Below are 20,954 nucleotides of genomic sequence, written 5' to 3' on the forward strand. Positions count from 1 at the left end.
ACCTCTTTGGAAATGGAGGCTGTTAGAATTTTGCTTGAGAAGCAGTTCACCACTTAGGTTTACCTGTCAAGGAAAGGATAACATATGGTCTCCAAGTTTCTGTACATTTACTTGCAAACACGACCTCCCCTTGCAGTAAGATGTTCAGAACAGTATAAAGTTGTGAACGTTTTGGTGTCTGGATAAAATTCAGTTTGTCTTTGAATTATAATCTTCATAAAAATTTAAGAATAATGACTAATTACACGGTTCGGTTTTTTAGTCTGAGTTGCTTGTTAATTTACTCTTGTTTGAAATCTGGAAGTTTAAATATAAATTCATTTTCTCTCTCTAAGGTGGGAAACGTTAGATAGCTTCATGCAACATGATGTTCAAGAACTCTGTCGAGTGGTGAGTTTTCAGCCGGAATTGTTTACTACTTACATTTCATATTTTGAAGCACTGTCAGAAGTTGTTACCAAGTAAAACCTCAGGCCTACTTCAGTCACTATCATTCCAGTTATGCCCATCTTTGTTCAGGACCAGAACTAGGCTAGAAAGAAAAGACAGCATGTATCTAGTTTAAAACCAGAAAGACTGAAAAATTATTTGATAGGGAAGTGTGAGGGAAAATGTAAATTTGAATAGTATAGGTAGTGTACTTTTAATGTGTTAAGTTGGCATAATTACCAGAGTTACTAATCCAAGAAACAACAGATTGGCTTGAGTAGCTGTCCTGATGATCCCACTTCACCTTAGAATAGTGACTTCTGTTCTTACTCTGTAGCACAAGACCCAGACCCCGCCTTGGCACAGAACTTCTGGTTGAGGCAGACCTCTGTGTGGGGGATCTTCCCCCAGACCATCTCTAGTCACTAGCAGACGCGCACTCGTCCAGTTGTGATGAAAGAAATACACACACACACACACACACTCACACACTCACACTCACACACAACATGAAACGGCTATTCAAGGTGATTGGCTGGGCAAGGTGTGTTTTCTTTTTTGCAGCACTAGCTGGATTGAATCCAGTTCATTAAATATCCATGGACAAACCAGTCAATCCTGTTGACAGGCTCAACCTCATTAATCTCTTGGTGTGGACCAATACGAGTTAAGTTTAGTGCTCAATTTACATGCTTTTCCACAGAGGTAAAATGAATATAAAAAATGCTTCTAAAGGCACTACAGATTACTAATTCATTCCAAAGGCTGTATAGAGGGTTAATCTCAACTGTTGCATGTAGATATTTTTGTAAATATCCAACCAAGGAAGAAGATTTTTGTATGTTTTTGCTAATTGCATGCTAAAGGTCATAATATTTATAGTCTAGAATTTCTTTGACCATTGAAATTTCCTAGTCACATTTCAAATTACTGTATGTTAATTAAGCATAACATTTTCTGAAAGCCAAAACTTTCTCTTCCAGTTGCTTGATAATGTGGAAAATAAGATGAAAGGCACGTGTGTAGAAGGCACCATACCTAAATTATTCAGAGGCAAGATGGTGGTATGTGATAACCAGTTTTAAAGAGGGATTTTTAAAGATTTTAAACATGCAAATATTTTGACGGTTAATGCTTAAGCCATCTTATTTTCCTTATTTGTAGTCATATATCCAGTGTAAAGAAGTAGACTACCGATCTGATAGAAGAGAAGATTATTATGATATCCAGCTAAGTATAAAAGGAAAGAAAAATAGTAAGTTCTGTGTACATAATGGCACCACCACCTTTTCGTAATTTGGTTTGGTATAATGCTTCATTGACACGGTGGTTTTTATTGAAATACAGTGTAGAGAAAATTGCCCAAATGATGAAGGTACTGAGTGAACACAGTCTGGTGACCCCACCCAGGTCAAGAAACAGAACATTTGCAAAGCAAGATGGTGGCCCTTCCTGGTCACTGCCTCCCCCTCCTCACAGGAAACCACTGTTTGGCCTGCTGACATTCTTTCCTCGGTTACTTTTGTGGTATTTATTTACGTAGATGGCATCGTGTAGGGTATGTGTCTCGTTCTCTCTTTTCTTTTTCTCAGCGTTGCCTCCATGCACTTCATCCTTATATTGAGCAGCAGTATCGGGTCATTTTCATGGCTTTATAGTATTCCACTTCAGGAACATAACACAAATGTTTGAAACCATTCTTTCCTTGATGGGTGTTCGGGTTGTTTTCAGTGTGAGGCTGGTAGGTGTGAGGCTTGTTGGCCGGTCTTGTGTCCGCCCCTGGTGCATTTACGGTGAGTGGAATGCTGGCTTGTAGGGCCTGTGTGTATATGTCGAGCTTAGCAGATACAGCAGTTTATCCATTTCTGCTCCACCAGTAGGGTGCGAGCAGTTGTTCCACATCCACTCCAGAGCCGTCAGTCGTCAGACTGGCGTTTTGGTGGGAGAATGGTGCTATCTTGAGTTCAATTTGCATTGCCCTGGAAGTCGGGGAGATTTTACCTTTTCGAATGCTTATTGGCAATTTGGGTGTCTTCCTGAACATATGGAATGTAGTTCGTAATAACTTGATGTCCTGGTCCAATAATTCCGTGATTTCTGGATCTGTCTCCATCGATTCGCTTTCCATCTCTGGCTGTGAGTTCCAGCTTCTTTGCCTGTCTGGTCATCTTTTATTGGATGCCAGCTGTTGTGATTTTTATCCTGTTGGGTATTGGATATTCTTACCCTTTGTTCCGGGGCACATTTCGTTATTTGGAGATAGCTGATTCCTTCGAGACCAGGAGGAGCCTCTCACGTCGCCGGGGCTCTCCCGCGTGGCTCTCCCCAGGGCCCTCCGTCCTGCACGTGGCCACTGCCTCGGGCCCCTGAAATCCCCACCCTGTCTCAGGGAGACTCTGGGGCCCGTTGGGGTTTCTCTGCCCTGCGCTGCAGCCTGGAAGTTCCACGCAGTGAGCTGGGGCGTTGGAGGGCTCTCAGTGGCCACGTCCTGTCCTGCCTGTTGTCTAGCGTGTGAATACGGTTGTTGGCCTTGTAATGGAGCCCAGTGCAAGGGAGGGAGTGCGCTTCCTGTTACTCCCTCACGGCCACAACGCGCGAGTTCTTCACGGGCTGTGTTCGCTGCTGCTCACCTGGGTTTCGGGCTCTCCGCCAGCGTGGGGCTTGCCTTTTCACTCCTGCAGTGTGCCCATTTGGTTAACAGAATGTCATAACTGTAGTGAAATCCAGGGTATCAATCTTTGCTTTTTGTGTCTGAGAACACCTGCCCTGAAGTCTTAAGATAATTCTCTTATCTGTTACTTTTTTCTCTTTTCTGTTTATTTACAGTCCACCCAGAATAGTTTCTTTCTGCTTATGGTCAGAGTGGACCAAAGGTGCTCTGCTGCCCCTTTGTCAGCAGCGAGCCCTTCGCATCTGTGTAGACCTCTTTCTAGACTCTACCTCCTGGTCCATTGGCTATCATCCTTGGATGGATTCTTCCTTCTTCCTTTTCAGCTTTATTGTGGTTTAAGTGACAGGATCGTAAGGTGTTTAAAGTGTTCATCATGGTTATTTGGTATGCTCAGGTATTGTAGCAGCATGACTGCCTTCTGGTCAATGAACTTGACTTACACGTGGCAGCGTTATCAGCCGTGTCCCCATGCTGTGCACAGGAGCCTCCGCTCTTACTCCCTCTCACAGCAGAAGCCCGTGTCCCCTTCCAAACTCCCCCTCTTCCCCCACCCCACCCTCCCACATGCCTGCTCTCTTTCTGCACTGACTTTAGAATAAGTGTTTGGGTTAAAATTTGTACTTTAACATTACTTAAGTTTATTAAAACATTGACTCCATGTTATCACGTAACACCCTCAGTGGCCTTAAGAGTTCACACCTTTTGCTGGATCGGTGAAGTTGCAGACCTGTGCTCACAGCTACAGTTATTTACATTCCTCCCTGGCGTGCCTGAATTGATTGATTGACTGTTATAATCAAAGCTTTAGTGATAACTTCGGCTGACTTTTTTCTCTTTCTCTCTTGAAAGTATTTGAATCATTTGTGGATTACGTGGCAGTAGAACAACTAGACGGTGACAATAAATACGATGCCGGGGAGCATGGCTTGCAGGTAACTTGGAGATTGTGTGCTAGTGTCCCGCTGTATCTTTCCACTTTGTTTTTAGATCTTTTGCTTGACTGTGAACTAAACATTCACTTGTATCTTTTCACATGCCGCTGGTGTTTAGAACGCAAAAGGATTTTATTTCTCAGTCTGGACGTTGTGTTAGAGAGCTCTGATCGTGTTGCTGGTGTAGACAGGCAGGGGTGGGGAAGGTGTTGTGCCTCCTGGCTACCAGAGGCAGAACCATCACCCGACACGTGTACCCCCCCCACCTCCCCCCTGCCCCAATTCCATCCACAACTCTGCCCCTTACTTCACTGGTGTCTGTGCCAGAGCTTCCCTCAGTTTCTCCTAGTCACAGATAGAACTGCTTAGTCACTGGGACTCTGGTTTTGGCTGGTGGTGGTGCTTTGCTCTCCTGCCGCCGCAGTGGAGTGTCAGTTAGTTTTCTGAGGATCCTGACTTCCAGAACGAGGAGTGCATTTTCTGTTATTGTTCCATACTCGGTGTCCCTGCTTGTTTTCCACAAGGCCCCGCAGGAACTCTGGCAGAACAATGAGCGTTGTAAACAAGCGGCAGTGCATGGTCAGATGGAGGGGCCCGGGCTGTGGCCTGGTCAGGCTGCTTGGTGGGTCAGCGGCATCCTCAGGGTCCAGCCCTCCAGGTCTGTCTTGCAGCCTCATAACCTTGACTCACTGGCTCAACTAATATATGATTTTTTTCGGACCATCCTGGGTTTACCAAGCTCGCACGTTTATAATTCACGGTGCTGGTGAGCCCATTTTGCCGTGGGTCACAGACCTGCTGTCCTGCTTGGTCAGGCCACTGATTTGTAGATCAGTAAGTTACTTGGCAAACATGCCACTGGATTTGCTTAGGAAACACTTGAGTCAACTCACAGAATTGCCCTTATCCACACTGGATATTTTTGGCTCTGGGTGAACAAAATATATTTTAGAATCAGACTCTCAATGGACAGTGGCTGAGAAACATGATTCTTCTATTATTGTTTCAAGTTGTACTAAAACCGTGCCATTCCTTTGTGTGGCAGTAGGTTCCTGGGTTTTTGTTTTTCTTCCCAGAACTACCCAGTTTCCTTAACCATGCTAATGTACAACAGAGAACATTGCCACCTAGGACACCAGTTCCTCCAGGTGGGTGTGTTCTAGCCAGTGTTGGAAATAAGGTTTACAGCTCCGAAGGAATACAGCCGTGCTGAGGGCCGCCAATGGCCTGGTGGTGACTGGCTTTGGTGAAGGCTTATTTGAGTGAGGACTCAGCTGGCTGAGGTGGGGGGAGGAGTGAGGCTGGGCCTCTCCCACAGAGGCCTTGCTCGGGGTGTCCTTTGCCCCAGAGGCTGGTGACGCCTGGGCAGAGGCTGTGACGGTGGTCAGAGGGCCTTGCTGATACCGAGTCGGAGGGGTCTTCAGAAGCAGGAGTGAACAGTTAGCACGTGACCGTGCTCACGGGGAAGGACGGCGGTCACAGGCAGTTCTCCCAACCCAGACCGTGCTCGTCTTATTCTGTTCTGGTGTCCATAGGCACACCTCATTCACATAATCATAATCCTCTGCTTTTCCATTTGATTTTCCTGTGTTTCTCCAGAATTTTCGTAGTGTTTAATGACTGTGTTAATAGGGCAACAAGTGACTGAGCTGTAGTTTACTTCACTGTTCCCCTGTCGCTGGACATCAAGATAGAGTATAATGCAAACTAAGAGGAAATCCCACACACAGAACATTTTAAAGGCACCCTGTGCCCATCTCCCTACCAGAAGTTCCCAACGTGTTCCACCCTTGCTGTGAAACGCTGTTGCTTTTGTTCCTTCGAGAAATAAGTAGAGGTAAACTAAACCTGTGCTTCTTTTTCAATGTTCAGGAAGCAGAGAAAGGTGTGAAATTCCTAACATTGCCACCAGTGTTGCACCTACAACTGATGCGATTTATGTATGACCCTCAGACGGACCAAAATATCAAGATCAACGATAGGTAATCTAGAGTGGGATGTGAGAGTTAAGATTTACCCATCATCCTGATTTAGGGGGTTAGTCTCAGTGCTTTGTTTAGTTTTTCTGTTTTCGGTCTCATCTCTGATTTATTTAGGTTTCCTCTCTGCCGAGGTGTCCCAAGAACTGTGCTTTTAAAGGGATAATTTCAGGGGCTGCTTCCTCCGTATCTCCTCCTCAGGGAGCCCCTCTGTCTACACTGTGGCAGACTGAAGTCTGTGGGGAGAGGGTACTTTCTGCTGCACAGGCTTTGCTTTCCCCAGAAGTGGCATTTGCTATTATTACACTATTGGTTTACATAGGATTCGCCAATATGTTATCTCTCAGTTGGTATAGGCTTATAGAATGTGCTAGAATCCTCAGAAATGCTGGCGTAGGTGGGTGTGTCCCCCATTCCAGGTGTTTTATAGATCCTTAAAGTACCAGTTAAAAGGTTGCTACCACACACTGCTTTGTCTGGTTCAGGAGACAGAACTTGTACCCTGATAGTTGGAGCAGTGACTTTGTACTCCTTGGTCAGGGGGTACAGCCTGACAATAACCAGCCTCCTAGAGGTTGGTCAGTCACCCCGGAAACTCGGCGGAGAGTGTGACTCGATCATATCACCTGCCACCAGCCGGGCCTGCTCGTCTGTTCTTGCCCTTTTCCGTGGGGTCTCTTGAGACGGCAGACCTCACAGACCAGCAGCCTGCAAGCTAGGCCCAACCTGCTGGTGTGCTTTGTTGGGTCCTCACCTTGGTTTTCTTTCTATTTTTATTGGAATTAGTTGCCAACGTTTTTTCAGGTTGTGAGATTTCACATAAAAGTCCAGATTTCTGGCATCTGGCATTCAAAACACTTGGCAGTGCCGGGCCTGAGTTCCCAAGGGCCGTGCTGGGTGGCAGCTGCCCCTCCACGCCCAGGCTCGTGCTCTGCTCAGCACCACGGTCCTTGTGCACCCACCTCACACTCTTCCTGCCTCTCAAGCACCCCCCGCCGCCCCCGTTCATGACAACATTTGGAAATATCCACATCCTAGAAAAGTCAGTGTGTTTTTGTCACAAAAACTGACTGTTATGTAATATCCTGGAATTTAAAATTCCGTTAGGTGTGTCAGTGCTTTTTAGGTATTTTTCTCAAATCAAGCTTCAGATTTTGTTGACGTGTGAATAATTTGTTGTGATGAGTAGGAGCTGCCCTTTCCAAGTAAAGAGGAGCCAGTGAATTAGAAGGTCTAGCAAGGAGTAAAGCCTAAAGGTGAAATATTTTACAAGTAAATGAAACCTGGATTTCTCTTAAAATGTTTTTATTTTAAATAGGTTTGAGTTCCCCGAACAGCTACCACTTGATGAATTTTTGCAAAAAACGGATCCTAAAGACCCTGCAAATTATATTCTTCATGCAGTCCTGGTTCATAGTGGAGATAATCATGGTGGACATTATGTGGTTTATCTAAACCCTAAAGGGGATGGCAAAGTAAGTGCTGGGGAGGGTGGACGTGATGCTGTGTAGGGGATTCAGTGACGCTCAGCTTCAGACTTGGCCTTGATAGTGAAGGATCCCTTCTTGGCCTCTGTGCCTGTATGTTCCTGATACTTTTAAAGGTGGATGGTAAATTATGATTGTACTTGATATATACATCTCGTTATTAGTATTGAACGTTGGACCTTATAGGATCCCTTTACATCTAACATGAGGCACTTAGTTTCCACTTAGAACAATCATCTGTGGCCCGCACTCACGGGCCCGCATTGGTTGTGTGTTATTGCACGTGCCCCATTACCCGTGCGATGTAATGCGCGGTCTTTGCCTGGTTCACGTGGATCCCATCACGTGATCTTCACCAGGAGGAGCAGATGAGGGTCTTGGGGTCTGTGTCCAGGGCCACAGGGCCAGTGAGGAACAGAGCCAAGGTGGAGCCCATCCAGCTCATGCCGAGGGGATTTGAAGGCGGGACCCTCATGGCACCAGATGCGGAACCTGTAACTGTAGGATTAGTGCCATTTAAAACGACTCCATCCACAGTGGACAGAGATGGAGCCTAAGCTGAGGCTTAGGATATTTGAGTACATTACAGAAATTGCCCATGGACGGATATTAGCAATTTCTCCAGAATGTGGGATGAGGACGGCAGAAGTGCTGGCGAGTTTTGTGAGGGTCACCTGAGGCAGGTCATGTGTTTTCGGAGAATGCTGCCTTTTACTTTGTGTGCTCCTCAAAGCGCCGTATCTCTGCTGCTCCCCGTTGCAGTGGTGTAAGTTTGACGATGACGTGGTGTCCAGGTGTACGAAAGAGGAGGCCATCGAGCACAACTACGGGGGCCACGACGACGACCTCTCCGTGCGGCACTGCACCAACGCCTACATGCTGGTTTACATCCGGGAGTCGAAGCTCAGTGAGTGCAGCGGGTGTGTCGTGCCCTGGCTGTGCCAAGCTCGCGGCTGGGCCCTGAGTCTCGCCCGCTGGGGCATTTTATACCACGTTACAGTGGACCTAAGCTAGAGCCACCTGTCCAGACACTTGCCTGCTTATGCTGCCTTACAGCATCATCTGGAAGCAGCTGGATTGGGGTTGCGGGTTTGGATGTGGACCCAGGGTGCCAAGTAATTTTACTTTGAAGGGTGGCTTTATTTGCGATGACGTGCACAGAGGTGAAGGAAGATGCGTTTGTCCTGCAGGTGAGGTTTTACAAGCTGTCACCGACCATGATATCCCTCAGCAGTTGGTGGAACGATTACAAGAAGAGAAAAGGATCGAGGCTCAGAAGCGGAAGGAGCGGCAGGAAGCCCATCTCTACATGCAAGTGCAGGTCAGCCTCTGGGCAGGCGCGAAGCTGCTTCGCGGGCCAGGGCGTCGGCGACGTGTCTGGGCAGCCCCCTGAGCGTGCGACTGAGGAACTGCAGGCCGGTTCCCTGACCTTTGGGAATGTTCTTTCCAGTTCAGGATATGGGCTTAGATGTGAGAGGACTCAGGCTGCCAGAGCAGCGGTGTCTTAGTGTTTATAAAGCATGCAGGGGACCAGAGAAGGAAGGGTGAGCAGAACCCAGATGAGGCCTGGCAGGGAGAGCTCTGGCAGCTGGGGGGGTGGGGGGTGAACTGCCAGGTGGTTTTGGTTCATGATTTAGTTGCAGTTAGGAAACAGGCATTTGTTTTAACAAACAAATAGACTACCTGGAGAAAAAGGTACATGTGCATCCTGGCTTTATCATATTTGGGGATCACCATCCAGATGGATTTCTAGTTGATGTTTATGGATGAGTTTAGAATGGCTGCATGGAAATATGTAGGGTTTCCAAATATTCGTACCTGATTTAGTTCTTGGTCATTTTGGTGCTTTTCTGCTTGGGTCTTCTGTAGAAGGTTCATCAAAGCAAAAGACTAGTTGTTCTTTTGTCTGTTTTGTTTTGCGGTACGCGGGCCTCTTACTGTTGTTGTGGCCTCTCCTGTTGCGGAGCACAGGCTCCGGACGTGCAGGCTCAGCGGCCACGGCTCACGGGCCCAGCCGCTCCGCAGCATGTGGGATCTTCCCGGACCGGGGCACAAACCTGCGTCCGCTGCATCGGCAGGCGGATCTCAGCCGCTGCGCCACCAGGGAAGCCCAACACTAGTTGTTTTTAGTTTTAGCATTTGAACCTTGGTTTCGATCAGCCTGACCTGGTTCTCTTGTGTGTGTTAGTGGTGTAAACTCCATTCTGCATTTTCATCCCTATTTGCAGATTGTTGCAGAGGACCAGTTTTGTGGCCATCAAGGAAATGATATGTACGATGAAGAAAAAGTGAAATACACTGTGTTCAAAGTGTTGAAAAACTCCTCGCTTGCTGAGTTTGTCCAGAACCTCTCTCAGACCATGGTGAGCGCCCGTCCTCCTGTTGATAGTTCTCTCTCCTTTTTCATAACTGGACCCTGGAGGATCCTGCCCTTGGAGGCAGGCACTGTGTCCAGACACCACCTGAGAGTGAGCTTGGGACCAGAGTTCCTTCCCTTCCGGGTTGTGCCCTCTGGCATCTCCCCTAATTTCCCCCTCCTCCGCCCGCCTCCCCCTTGGTAAAATGGGCTTGAACTTCCGGGACACCAGAGATCCCGAAGGCCAGGTCACTGTTGCCCATACCAGCAGGGAGAGCTGTAATCATGATTTTTTTCCCCTTATAATCATAGAATCATTTCCTTGATGTTGAATTAAAATATAAGCTGATTTTGCTTCAACTAATTTAACTGTAATGATTTCCAGGGATTTCCTCAAGATCAGATTCGACTGTGGCCCATGCAGGCGAGGAGCAATGGCACCAAACGACCGGCCATGCTGGATAACGAGGCCGACGGCAGCAAGACGGTGAGTGTGGCGGTCTGGTCTGGTCTGGTCTGGGTGTGCGCGGCAGGCACTGTGTGCCCTGCGGTATTCCCCTCGGTCCAGTTACATAGAGTTGGATCTTGTCTTCTACTTGAATATAGTTTTTCACTCTCACTTAGCCATTAAAATCTTCTAAGCCCAGCATCTCTTTTGGGAATAGATGATTGAACTCAGTGATAATGAAAACCCTTGGACAATATTCCTGGAAACAGTTGATCCGGAGCTGGCTGCTAGTGGAGCAACGTTACCCAAGTTTGATAAAGATCGTGAGTGCCTCCTCCCCCAGCCCAGCACCTCCAGAGAGTGGAGTTTTATTCCCGGAGTGTCGTTCTAAACACACAGGGTTAAGTGTTCTTCCCTTGCAAAGAAATCTTGTTAATCCCCCAAAATGCTCACGAAACATCCACCGTGTTCAAGGCTTCTTGATGAAGTCAAATCAGACCGACTGTGGGTTGTAGCGTCCTGGCAGGTGAGAAGGTGGCAGCAGCGTGGAGTCCAGCACATTCCACATTTTTCTAATCACGCTGGTCTTGTGTATACTTGACAGATGGTGTAGAGCAGGGGTTGCTGTCAAGGGCCAGATAGTCAATATTTCATGCTTTGTGGGCCATACCGCCTCTGTCTGCTATTGTAGCTACTAAGCAGCTACAGAGATTAGGTAAAAGAACTGTCTTCCAGCGCAACTTTATTTACAAAACAGGTAGGTCCAAGATTGCTTATTTGTATTACTTCAAGTGGTTACTTCTCCGGCAAAGACTCAGACACAACCTTTAGCGATACTTCGATGGTAAAACACTGCTAGTGAGGACCAGGTCTTAAAACTAGGTTTCCTAAATTCTCTGCACTCATTCTCATCTTTCCTGCTTCAAATGCAGTGTTCTCCATGGGTTTGAGGTTAGAAATGATGCCTCAGACCTAGGATCAGCCTCTTAACAAACTTCATTGCACACAGTAACTTTTAGGTGCCCTAAGTTGTCGTTTCAGTTGCTATTTGTTAACATTGCACTGACCAGAAGATCCTAACAAAGCCTGTTTATTTAACCTTGTAGATGATGTGATGTTATTTTTGAAGATGTACGATCCCAAAACACGGAGCTTGAATTACTGTGGGCATATCTACACACCAATATCCTGTAAAATACGTAAGTCTGGCAGCACTCACCTTCTGAGTTGATTTTGCCAAAGTCTCAGTGTATCACAGCTTTGAATTCTTCATTTTTCTTGAACCTAGGTGACTTGCTGCCAGTTATGTGTGACAGAGCAGGATTTATCCAAGATACTAGTCTTATCCTCTATGAGGTTTGGATCCTTATTTTTCTGTAATCAGCACATGGTTAGTGGTTCGGGGAGGACGACTTCTGCCTGTTTTGCTAGCCCTGCATTTGTTGTGTCAAGACCACAGCTAAATGGGGCCTCGGGTGATCTTGAGTCAGAATCCTCTCTGTACATTTCTGATGTTTCCCTCTTTAGGGTCAGTGATCATTATATCCTTATTACTAGTATTTCATACTCTTTATTTAAAATTGTAGGGCTGTTGGAATTGGGTATAGAGAAAATACATACCGTGTGTGGCCGTATTAAACATTGGACAGACGTTGCGTTGTAACCATGTCCTTTCTTTTACTGTAGGAAGTTAAACCGAATTTAACAGAGAGAATTCAGGACTATGACGTGTCTCTTGATAAAGCCCTCGATGAGCTAATGGATGGTGACATTATAGTGTTTCAGAAGTACGTACTTCTTGAAGTTATCTCTTTGTACTAATATCAGAAGTCCTAGAACCAGGAAATGATTCTCTAGACCCTGAGTCACGTTTTGTTTGACATTGACAGAATGTTGACAGCAGTTGGCCTTCTCTGGGTTTTGGAATTAGGGGTGGCAAGCATTTTCCTCACTGAATGCTTTTATTTCCCAAAAATGTCTACAGCGAGCATGACAACTAGTAGCAGGAGGGCAAAGGTCTTTAGGGAAGAGCAAGATTGTTTTCTTTCCTTGAAAACATGAAATTCTTAGGATGCACCTACTTGGGTAGTCACTTTAATCTGTCTGCATGGAAGCTGGCAGGTGTGCAGTCTGAAGGCAGCCTGATGACGCACTCGGCCCTTTCCTTGCTCTTGAAGCCATTTTGCCAGGGCAGGGCAGCCCTGAACACTGACCATAGGGAGGCTGCAGGGCCCGGTGGCCAAGAGCAGGGGTGGCAGACCTCTCGTTTAAGGGCCAGGCAGTAAACATTTTAGGTTTAGCGGCGACCCGATCCTGCAACCTTCGCAGGCAAGTGATAACCTATCAAGTCCCGGTTGGGGAGTAGACTCAGCAGAGCCAGCAGGGTGGGCCCCGCAGTGCATCCTGAGTCCTTTCCCTTGTCTGCGGAACGAGAGGGCACTGTTCTGTTTCGGGAGCGAGATCAGGAACGGAAAGCAGCCAGCCCTGTGCGTGGCTCAGCGCACACTTCTGTCCACAATCGCCTTTGCCTGGTACCCTGGCAGGCTCCCAGCATCGGAAAATGCTAGCCTGAGTTTAGATCCACACTGCTCAGCGTCACTGTTACTTGGGAGATGATGCCTGAACCCTGGCCTGGACTTTGATTGTCTGTGTTTTTCCCCCCAGGGATGACCCCGAAAATGATAACAGTGAATTACCCACTGCAAAGGAATATTTCAGAGATCTCTACCACCGTGTCGATGTGATTTTCTGTGATAAAACAATCCCCAATGATCCTGGATTTGTGGTTACATTATCAAATAGAATGAATTATTTTCAGGTATTTGATAAAATGCTCTTTTTCCTTCAGATTCCACACCAGAGAGACCAAGTTCTTTTTTAAAAAGCTTGCTGATGAGGCTGTGTAATGGGTTTGGTTCTGGAGGAGGGGTTGCAGTCCACTGTCTGAGGAAGTTCTTGATGCAAGTGGGTTGGTGTTGATGTTGCCGGGGGATCAGAAGCTCTTTTCCCCTCACTCGCCTACCCCCACCCACTGCCCTGTCTTCTTGCTCTTCGAAATCCTCTTGACCCCTGGCATAAGTTGGTTTCAGAGATCATAGTTTTAACAGCAGCTTTGCTTCAGTTATAACATGCCAAGTGTGAACCATTAAAAAAAAGCCTTCAGGAAATAAATCTACAGACAGACCTCCCCAATGAAAGTGAAAAACACTTTAAAAGGTTTTCTTCCTCAGATACGCTGTTCCTGTGGTGATATACTAAGGAATATAGTTTATTCCTGTTAGATGGTAACTTTCCGGGGCATTTAAATTCAGGCTGCTTATAACAGGTTTCTTTAAGAGCACTCAGCAAATGAACAGTGATAAAGTGTATCAGCAAGTTTCAGTTTGTTCACCGGATGTGAACCTTGCTCCCTGACTCTGGCCCTCCCTCCCCAGGTGGCAAAGACAGTTGCTCAGAGGCTCAACACCGACCCGATGCTGCTCCAGTTCTTCAAGTCTCAAGGGTGAGCCACACTCACAGATGCCCCGTGTTTGGTCTTGACTGCATGTGTCCCATAGTTCATCCAGACATCTCCGAACTAATGTAATAAGTAGCTGCCACCTCACCTGACATGCCATTTCTTGCTTAGTTTCAGATATAGAATTGTCACCACTTACATCTTGACCACGCTGCCCCAAGATGTCAAAATAATTGGCAGCCTCATCTAAAGCCAGGCTTACTTCAGAGACCTCATCCACACACCTCCCTCCCATGTGTGTCCGGCTGGGCCTGGCCCGGCCCGGCTTCTGTGGGCCGTGTCACCCTTGCAGAGAGTGTTCAGGTGTGACAGACGCAGGGACTTAGGACCTGGGGACAGGAGTAGTCAGAGTCCAAATTTCAAGTCTAGGTGTCAGGCCAGAGGTTTGCGTTTATGCTCACTCACGGATATTTGTTTTAGGCAAATAAGCAAGTCTTCTGTTGACACGCTGTTTTCCTGTGTAGTTACAGGGATGGCCCAGGCAATCCTCTTAGACATAATTACGAAGGTACTTTAAGAGATCTTCTACAGTTCTTCAAGCCTAGACAACCTAAGAAACTTTACTATCAGCAGGTATGAGTCCAAATTAATGTAACCGTGGGTAATAAGGAGAAGGCTTGGGTTTCTGTGGAAGCGAATCTAAAATGAGTCTCTCTTTTCTTAATAGCTTAAGATGAAAATCACGGACTTTGAGAACAGGCGAAGTTTTAAGTGTATATGGTTAAACAGCCAATTTAGGGAAGAGGTGAGTCTTTTCTATGGTGTGAGTCTTTATTTTTATTGCATCTTGTGTATTGTATCTCTTCTCCAGACCCTGAAAACTAAAACCACCAAAGAAAGCTCCCTAAGCGGTAGCGTGTGTTAGCGGCTCGGCTCGAGAACCCCGGTGGGGGGAGGAGCTCTGTCCACCCAGCCCCTGCCGCCACCTCTGAGGCTTCAGGCAGAGTGACAGTGTCAGGGAGACCCTTTCCGACTGATTGGGACCTTGCTGCTTGGCCTTGGAGCCGGTGGCAGCTCCGCTGGGCCCTTTGCAGACGACACAGCCTCACATTAAGTGGTTCTTCTGGAAAGTCTGTACCTACTCAGACACCCAAGTCGTTCACCTTTCTAGCTCTACCGGTATTGAGAGGAAATCTGGGACATGTGCCATCCATGTTGTCACCCGTGTGCAGCTGTCAGGCTGAAATGACACAGTCCACCCTGGTCCTTGTCCTCTGTCTCACCATGCTGAGAATTGGACAGCCTCTTAGTGACCTTTCCGGGGGGAGAAATTCCTGAGAAGCTGTCCTGTGAATGGCGAGCTTTTTGCCTCAAAATGGCATTTCTTAGACTCCCTGCGGTGTGGGGCGGCTGCCAGCCTTGGACAGGTGGTCTGAGTGATGGTCGGCGGGGATGGGCCCAAGCAGGCCCCGCGTGTGTCTTGTTTCCTGTATAGCCTTCATCTTGTCGTTTCTTAGGAAATAACACTATATCCAGACAAGCACGGGTGTGTCCGGGACCTGTTAGAGGAATGTAAAAAGGCTGTGGAACTCGGCGAGAAGGCATCAGGGAAACTTAGGCGAGTATTTCCCAAATCCTGAAGGTGGAGGCAGGCAGCCCTGGCCCAGCCCTGTACTTGCGCAGTGCCCCCCCCCCCCCCCCCCCAGTAGTTGCCATGCTCACCTTTCAGCCCATACTTTGCAACACTTTATATAAATACTTCACATTTAATCCTTTTCTTTTGCCCATCTTCCCTCCCTGTGTCTCTGGATATTAATTAGCAGTAGTGCAAAAGGGAGATTCAGGTAGAAAAGTCAAGCAGAGGAAGAGTGATTCAAGCAGACTGATCAGCTGAAGCTGGAAAACGTGGGCCTTGACTGTGTCTGAGAAATCTGGTCGCTTCTCATCTGTTTCGCCAGCGTTCAAGCCGCAGAAAGAAGCCCAGATTTGATGTTCAGTTTTTATTTCAGAGTGTCAGGTGCTGGTCTCATCACCTTGTCTTACACTCGGCTCGCAGGATGGAACAACCTTTGGGGCTCTTTGGTTCCCGGAATGTTTTCTTTACAAAATTAATAAAAGAATGAGGCCTTTGTTATCTAAAGAGTGAGAAACATATCACAAGCCCTGCCCAGTTTGGAACCATAGCAAGAAAGATTTACACACGCTCCGAGGGTGTCCCTGGCCAGTGTTCTGTCTGCTCCCCAAGGATACCTGCTTTTCACATTTCAAATCTTCATAAGAAGACAAGCGAATCTTTGTAGCTTTGTAATAAAATGACGGACGAATAGTTTTCTAGAAAGTTTTTTTTTTTTTTTTGCGGTACGTGGGCCTCTCACTGTTGTGGCCTCTCCCGTTGCGGAGCACAGGCTCTGGACACGCAGGCTCAGCAGCTGTGGCTCACGGGCCCAGCCGCTCTGCAGCATGTGGGATCTTCCTAGAGCGGGGCACGAACCCGTGTCCCCTGCATCGGCAGGCGGACTCTAAACCACTGCGCCACCAGGGAAGCCCCTAGAGAGTTTTTTTTACATGAATGTATATAGTTCACATTCTTCTTTGTTTTGCACAGGCTGCTAGAAATCGTAAGCTACAAAATTATTGGTGTGCATCAAGAAGACGAACTCCTAGAATGTTTATCTCCTGCGACAAGTCGAACGTTTCGAATAGAGGTGAGCGTCCCTCTGGCTGCACCAGGGAGGAAGGGCTCCTGAGCCCCGGCAGGTGGGGCGGCCGCCCGCAGCTTATTCAGGCAGCACGGCGGCTCCTGGCAGTGGCTGTCGTTTTGTTTGTGTGCCGGTAGATGAAGTGACCCCTGAGGTTAATGTAATTCTGCCAGATTTTGAAAAATTGAATGTTTTATTATGATAAAATAGACCTAACCTAAAATGTACTGTTCAGTAGTGTGAGCACATTCGTGTTGTTGGACATTCCTCACCGCCATCCATCTGCTCCGCTGAGACTCTCGCCCCAGCTTCCGGCAGCCACCCTTCTACTCTCTGCTACTCCAGATAGCTCACTTATTTGTCCTTAGAAATTAATTTTAAGTATGGATCATCAAGCACATCTAGTCAGAAACTGGGTGCCTGTTGATTTTAAAACTGCTGAGATTTCCACAGTAACTGGAACAACTCATTATTTGGTCTCTTAAAACCCAGAGTTTTGGGACTCCCCAGGTGGTCTGGTGGCTAAGGGTCTGCCTTCCCAATGCAGGGGGCCCGGGTTCGATCCCTGGTCAGGAAACTAGATCCCACATGCCACAACTAAGGATCCCACGTGACGCAACAGAAACCTAATGTAGCCAAATAAATAGTTTTTTTAAAAAAAAGTTTTCTTTTTTAAAATATTTATTTATTTTTGGCCGCGTTGGGTCTTCGTTGCGGTGCGCGGGCTTCTCATTGCGGTGGCTTCTCTTGTTGTGGAGCACGGGCTCTAGGCGCGCAGGCTCAGTAGTTGTGGCTCACAGGCTTGGTTGCTCCACAGCATGTGGGATCTTCCTGGACCAGGGATAGAACCCATGTCCCCTGCATAGGCAGGCGGATTCTTTTTTTTTTTTTTTTTAAATACATAAATTTATTTATTTTTATTTTTGGCTGCGTTGGGTCTTTGTTGCTGCGTGCGGGCTTTCTCTGGTTGTGAGTAGGGGCTACTCTTTGTTGCGATGCGCGGGCTTCTCATTGCGGTGGCTTCTCTTGTTGCAGAGCATGGGCTCTAGGCGCACAGGCTTCAATAGTTGTGGCATGCGGGCTTAGTTGCTCCGTGGCATGTGGGATCTTCCCGGGCCAGGGCTCTAACCGGTGTCCCCTGCATTGGCAGGTGGATTCTTAACCACTGTGCCACCAGGGAAGTCCCCAGAGTTTTCTTTTAAGCTTAGCTATTTCTCGTGGCTCTAAACTCTTAATTATTCTAACAAGCCCCAAACATGACATTTTGGCAAAAATCTGACCTAGCTTCCCTTGTTGGAGGAGTGAGTCAGAATTAAGAATTAAAATGTGGCGCTGTGTTTGCATTAACTGAATTTCTCAACCCCTTGTGTTAAAAACCTGTGTCCCCAGGAAATACCTTTGGACCAGGTAGACATAGATAAGGAAAATGAGATGCTGATCACAGTGGCACATTTCCACAAAGAGGTGTTTGGGACATTCGGGATCCCCTTCTTGCTGAGGATACACCAGGTGAGGCGTCCTTCTGCTAAGAGACTGAGTGTCTCGGGTCGGGACCTGGGCCCTCGCGCTCTGGGTTAGCGTTGCTCAGTGGGGCTCCTTCCCTGAGGCGGCAGCACAGGAGGGCATGAGCTTTGTGAGCACATGCGCCCTTTGTCGTCGCAGGGCGAGCATTTCAGAGAAGTGATGAAGCGGATTCAGAGTCTGCTAGACATCCAGGAAAAGGAGTTTGAAAAGGTACGCGCTTCTTGGATACTTGCAAGTAATTTGTCGGGCGGGATGCTAAAGTCTTCACTTTTTTTGCCAGAGGTGTGAGTTTTGCTAGTATTTGGAATGAATGGCGTTTTCGATTTTTGTCTCTCAGTTTAAATTTGCCATTGTGATGATGGGCCGACACCAGTACATAAATGAAGATGAGTATGAAGTAAACTTGAAAGACTTTGAACCTCAGCCTGGTAAGAGCCCTCCCACAGGGAAGAAGCAAGTAGTAAGTGGCCGGGAGGCCGGCAGCCCTGGGTTCGAGTGGCGGCCCTTGTATTTCTCCAGCTGGGAGATTCGGCCTTGTTTTCCTTATCTGTAGAACAGGGAGGAACGGCAGCCTGTAACTGATGAACTTGGCAGGCATCACACAATGGCCGAAAAAACTAAGGTCCCAGGGGAGACGGTGCCGCCCTTGGGAGCCCTGAGACCTCAGTTGGGGGTGGGGTGCACTCGCTCCAGGGGCCCAAGCCTGGGCTCTGTGGTCTCAGTTGCTTTCTCTCCCTGCCAGGTAACATGTCTCATCCTCGGCCTTGGCTAGGGCTCGACCACTTCAACAAAGCCCCAAAGAGGAGTCGCTACACATACCTGGAAAAGGCGATTAAAATCCATAACTGACTTCCTCCCCTGGCGGGTGGGCGAGGCGGACCGCGGTGGGTGTGCCCTTTAACAACAGCCAAGAACTCTGGTGCGCGAGCACTGTCCCAAGTCTTCAGCAAGAGGATTTGCTGCTGGTGTTAATTTTATTTTGTTGAGGCTGTTCAGTTTGGCTTCTCTGTATCTATTGATTGCCCTTTTTGAGCAAAATGAAGGTGTTTTTATAAAGCTTGGATGCCAATGAGAGTTATTTTATGGTAACCACGATGCAAGGCGCTGTCAGCGTGTCGGGGAACAGCCGGTGGGTGCGGCGCGGCGCTGGACAGGCTCGGCTGTCCCCGCTCCGGGGCCCGGCCGCCAGCCCCACAGCTAGTAAGTCTTCTGTTTAGGCTCGTCTGACGTCTTTCCCTCAATTATACTTTTCAATGACTTTTTGTGCATCTGTAAAGGCGAAACAGAGAAACTCACAACCTAATAAATAGCGCTCTTTCCTTCACTCGTGTATTGTCGCCCCTTCCTCGGTCTCCCCAGCTGCCTGGGTCTTTTTAATAAACTCGTCTCCCTTCCGTCAGCCACCGCTGTCCTGCAGCCCGTTTGCAGAGTGGATGCACTGAATACAGGCCTGACAGACACTTCGGGGGTCTTTTTATTAAATTGAAAACGCTGTTCAATACAATTAAGGTGTACTATGCTGCCTCTCGGCAAACCTAACGATCTCAAGAGTTCATTCGAGCAGGTGAAAAAATTATAAATAGACTTGTCTCCTTAAAACGGAACAGGCGGAACCAAGAAAGGAGGGCCTTTTAGCAAAGAGGGCATGCCCACTGGTGTTAGCAAGCTGTTGACTTTGTATAAAAAAGCTAAATAAAAAAGAAAAAAAAAGGAAAATTGAAATTGTATATTTAATGAATGAACATGTACAATTTACCACTGGGAGGAGGTGGCATTTTGTTGGGTGAATCTAAGTGACTTTCACTGATGTTGATATTCATTGTGTGTAGTTTTCTTTCAGTCCGGCCTTTTCCTTTGGAGCTGACGCTAGCTGCGTGTCTAGTTTTGAGTGCAGTAAAATAGAATCAGCAGATGACACTTATTTTTCATCCTTTTCCAGTATTTTTCGTTTGTTTCTGTAGCAGCAGTGTACACCGACTCTTCCTGTATATTGCCTTTTTGCTGGAAAATGTTGTATGTTGAATAAAATTTTCTATAAAAATTATAACTCAGTGAGTGACGTGGAAGTTGAGGGAGATTTCTGCTCTCCCTGCAAATAGGCCTGGGGAACCTATTCCTTTATAACGAGGTTTTCGGGGGGGGGGGTTGTTTTTGCCTCTGACTCATCCCATTTAAGCTTAAGAAAAAGTTTCTCCGGGCAGGAACCAAGTACAATAAGATGACCAGAAATACTGAAATGGTGGAAGGCGTGGCCCAGGGGAGGTGGCCTTGCATCCCGCGCCTGGTGCACTGTGTCCCTGGGCTGCTCACCACCTGGCGGGTACTTCCTGCCCAGGTGCCCACGGTGACCATAGCGCCACCCGCCCCACCCTCCTGCGGAAAGTCATTCTCCGGGTGCTCGACTTCGAACATTAAAGTATTGATTTCTTTTAGGTTTTGGCTCAGGGTTGATTATAGTCTTAAGTCATGGAAACTTATTGTCGAGTTACTAAATGGCTTTCCCCAAAGGCCTTTTCATAACGTGGACGGTCAGCAGGTAGCGCGTGCGATTTACTCTTCCATTCCCTCCCACTTACGGCCTTGAGTCCGAGTTCATAAAGCTGATGGGGGTGGTGGGAGGGGTGCAACCTGAAGAGGACCGCCTTTCACACGGCTCGCTCTGGACCCTGAGACTGGTGTGTCTTCCCCTCAGGCCCCCAGAACCACAGGGTAACGTTGAAGAGGGGCTTGGGTTCGTCATGACTGTACCGGCAGCAGCAAGCTGGGAGAAACGGTCTCATTTTAGAAAGTAAGAGCAAACTGCATTTGCAAACATACATTTCAGATGTCAAGACGGAGCCGTAGATCCCCCGTTTGGGGGTGGGTGGTGCTGTGGCATTTTTGCCACTCGGCCTTTTTGTTCTGACCGCTCACTGCCCGATAGAATGTCTGCCGTTGGGGTGGAGGGTCCTCCGTCGGCCCTGCCCAGTGAG

The 20,954-nt window shown here is 47.6% G+C and overlaps 1 protein-coding gene across 2 annotated transcripts in view; it reads left to right on the top strand.

The window, feature by feature from the left end:
- Positions 1–20,026, top strand: part of USP7 (ubiquitin specific peptidase 7) — a 56,854-nt gene extending 36,828 nt beyond the window's left edge. For both annotated transcript variants that reach the window (XM_027117432.1, XM_027117433.1), the window contains exons 8-31: positions 336–390; positions 1,413–1,493; positions 1,594–1,684; positions 3,950–4,032; positions 5,905–6,014; positions 7,330–7,486; positions 8,261–8,405; positions 8,689–8,819; positions 9,727–9,861; positions 10,240–10,341; positions 10,520–10,625; positions 11,409–11,501; positions 11,591–11,658; positions 11,989–12,089; positions 12,967–13,120; positions 13,737–13,804; positions 14,284–14,392; positions 14,487–14,564; positions 15,277–15,377; positions 16,365–16,464; positions 17,848–17,967; positions 18,121–18,192; positions 18,320–18,410; positions 18,725–20,026. In XM_027117432.1, coding sequence (XP_026973233.1) covers positions 336–390; positions 1,413–1,493; positions 1,594–1,684; positions 3,950–4,032; positions 5,905–6,014; positions 7,330–7,486; positions 8,261–8,405; positions 8,689–8,819; positions 9,727–9,861; positions 10,240–10,341; positions 10,520–10,625; positions 11,409–11,501; positions 11,591–11,658; positions 11,989–12,089; positions 12,967–13,120; positions 13,737–13,804; positions 14,284–14,392; positions 14,487–14,564; positions 15,277–15,377; positions 16,365–16,464; positions 17,848–17,967; positions 18,121–18,192; positions 18,320–18,410; positions 18,725–18,831 — 2,458 coding nt within the window. In that variant the 3' untranslated portion in view covers positions 18,832–20,026. The remainder of the gene's footprint in view (positions 1–335; positions 391–1,412; positions 1,494–1,593; positions 1,685–3,949; positions 4,033–5,904; positions 6,015–7,329; positions 7,487–8,260; positions 8,406–8,688; positions 8,820–9,726; positions 9,862–10,239; positions 10,342–10,519; positions 10,626–11,408; positions 11,502–11,590; positions 11,659–11,988; positions 12,090–12,966; positions 13,121–13,736; positions 13,805–14,283; positions 14,393–14,486; positions 14,565–15,276; positions 15,378–16,364; positions 16,465–17,847; positions 17,968–18,120; positions 18,193–18,319; positions 18,411–18,724) is intronic.
- Positions 20,027–20,954: the final 928 nt, after the last annotated feature.

The sequence above is a fragment of the Aethalodelphis obliquidens genome, unplaced genomic scaffold, assembly GCF_003676395.1.
Source record: "Aethalodelphis obliquidens isolate GAN/ISIS:26980383/991018 unplaced genomic scaffold, ASM367639v1 scaffold18, whole genome shotgun sequence".
Classification (NCBI taxonomy): Eukaryota; Metazoa; Chordata; class Mammalia; order Artiodactyla; family Delphinidae; genus Aethalodelphis; species Aethalodelphis obliquidens.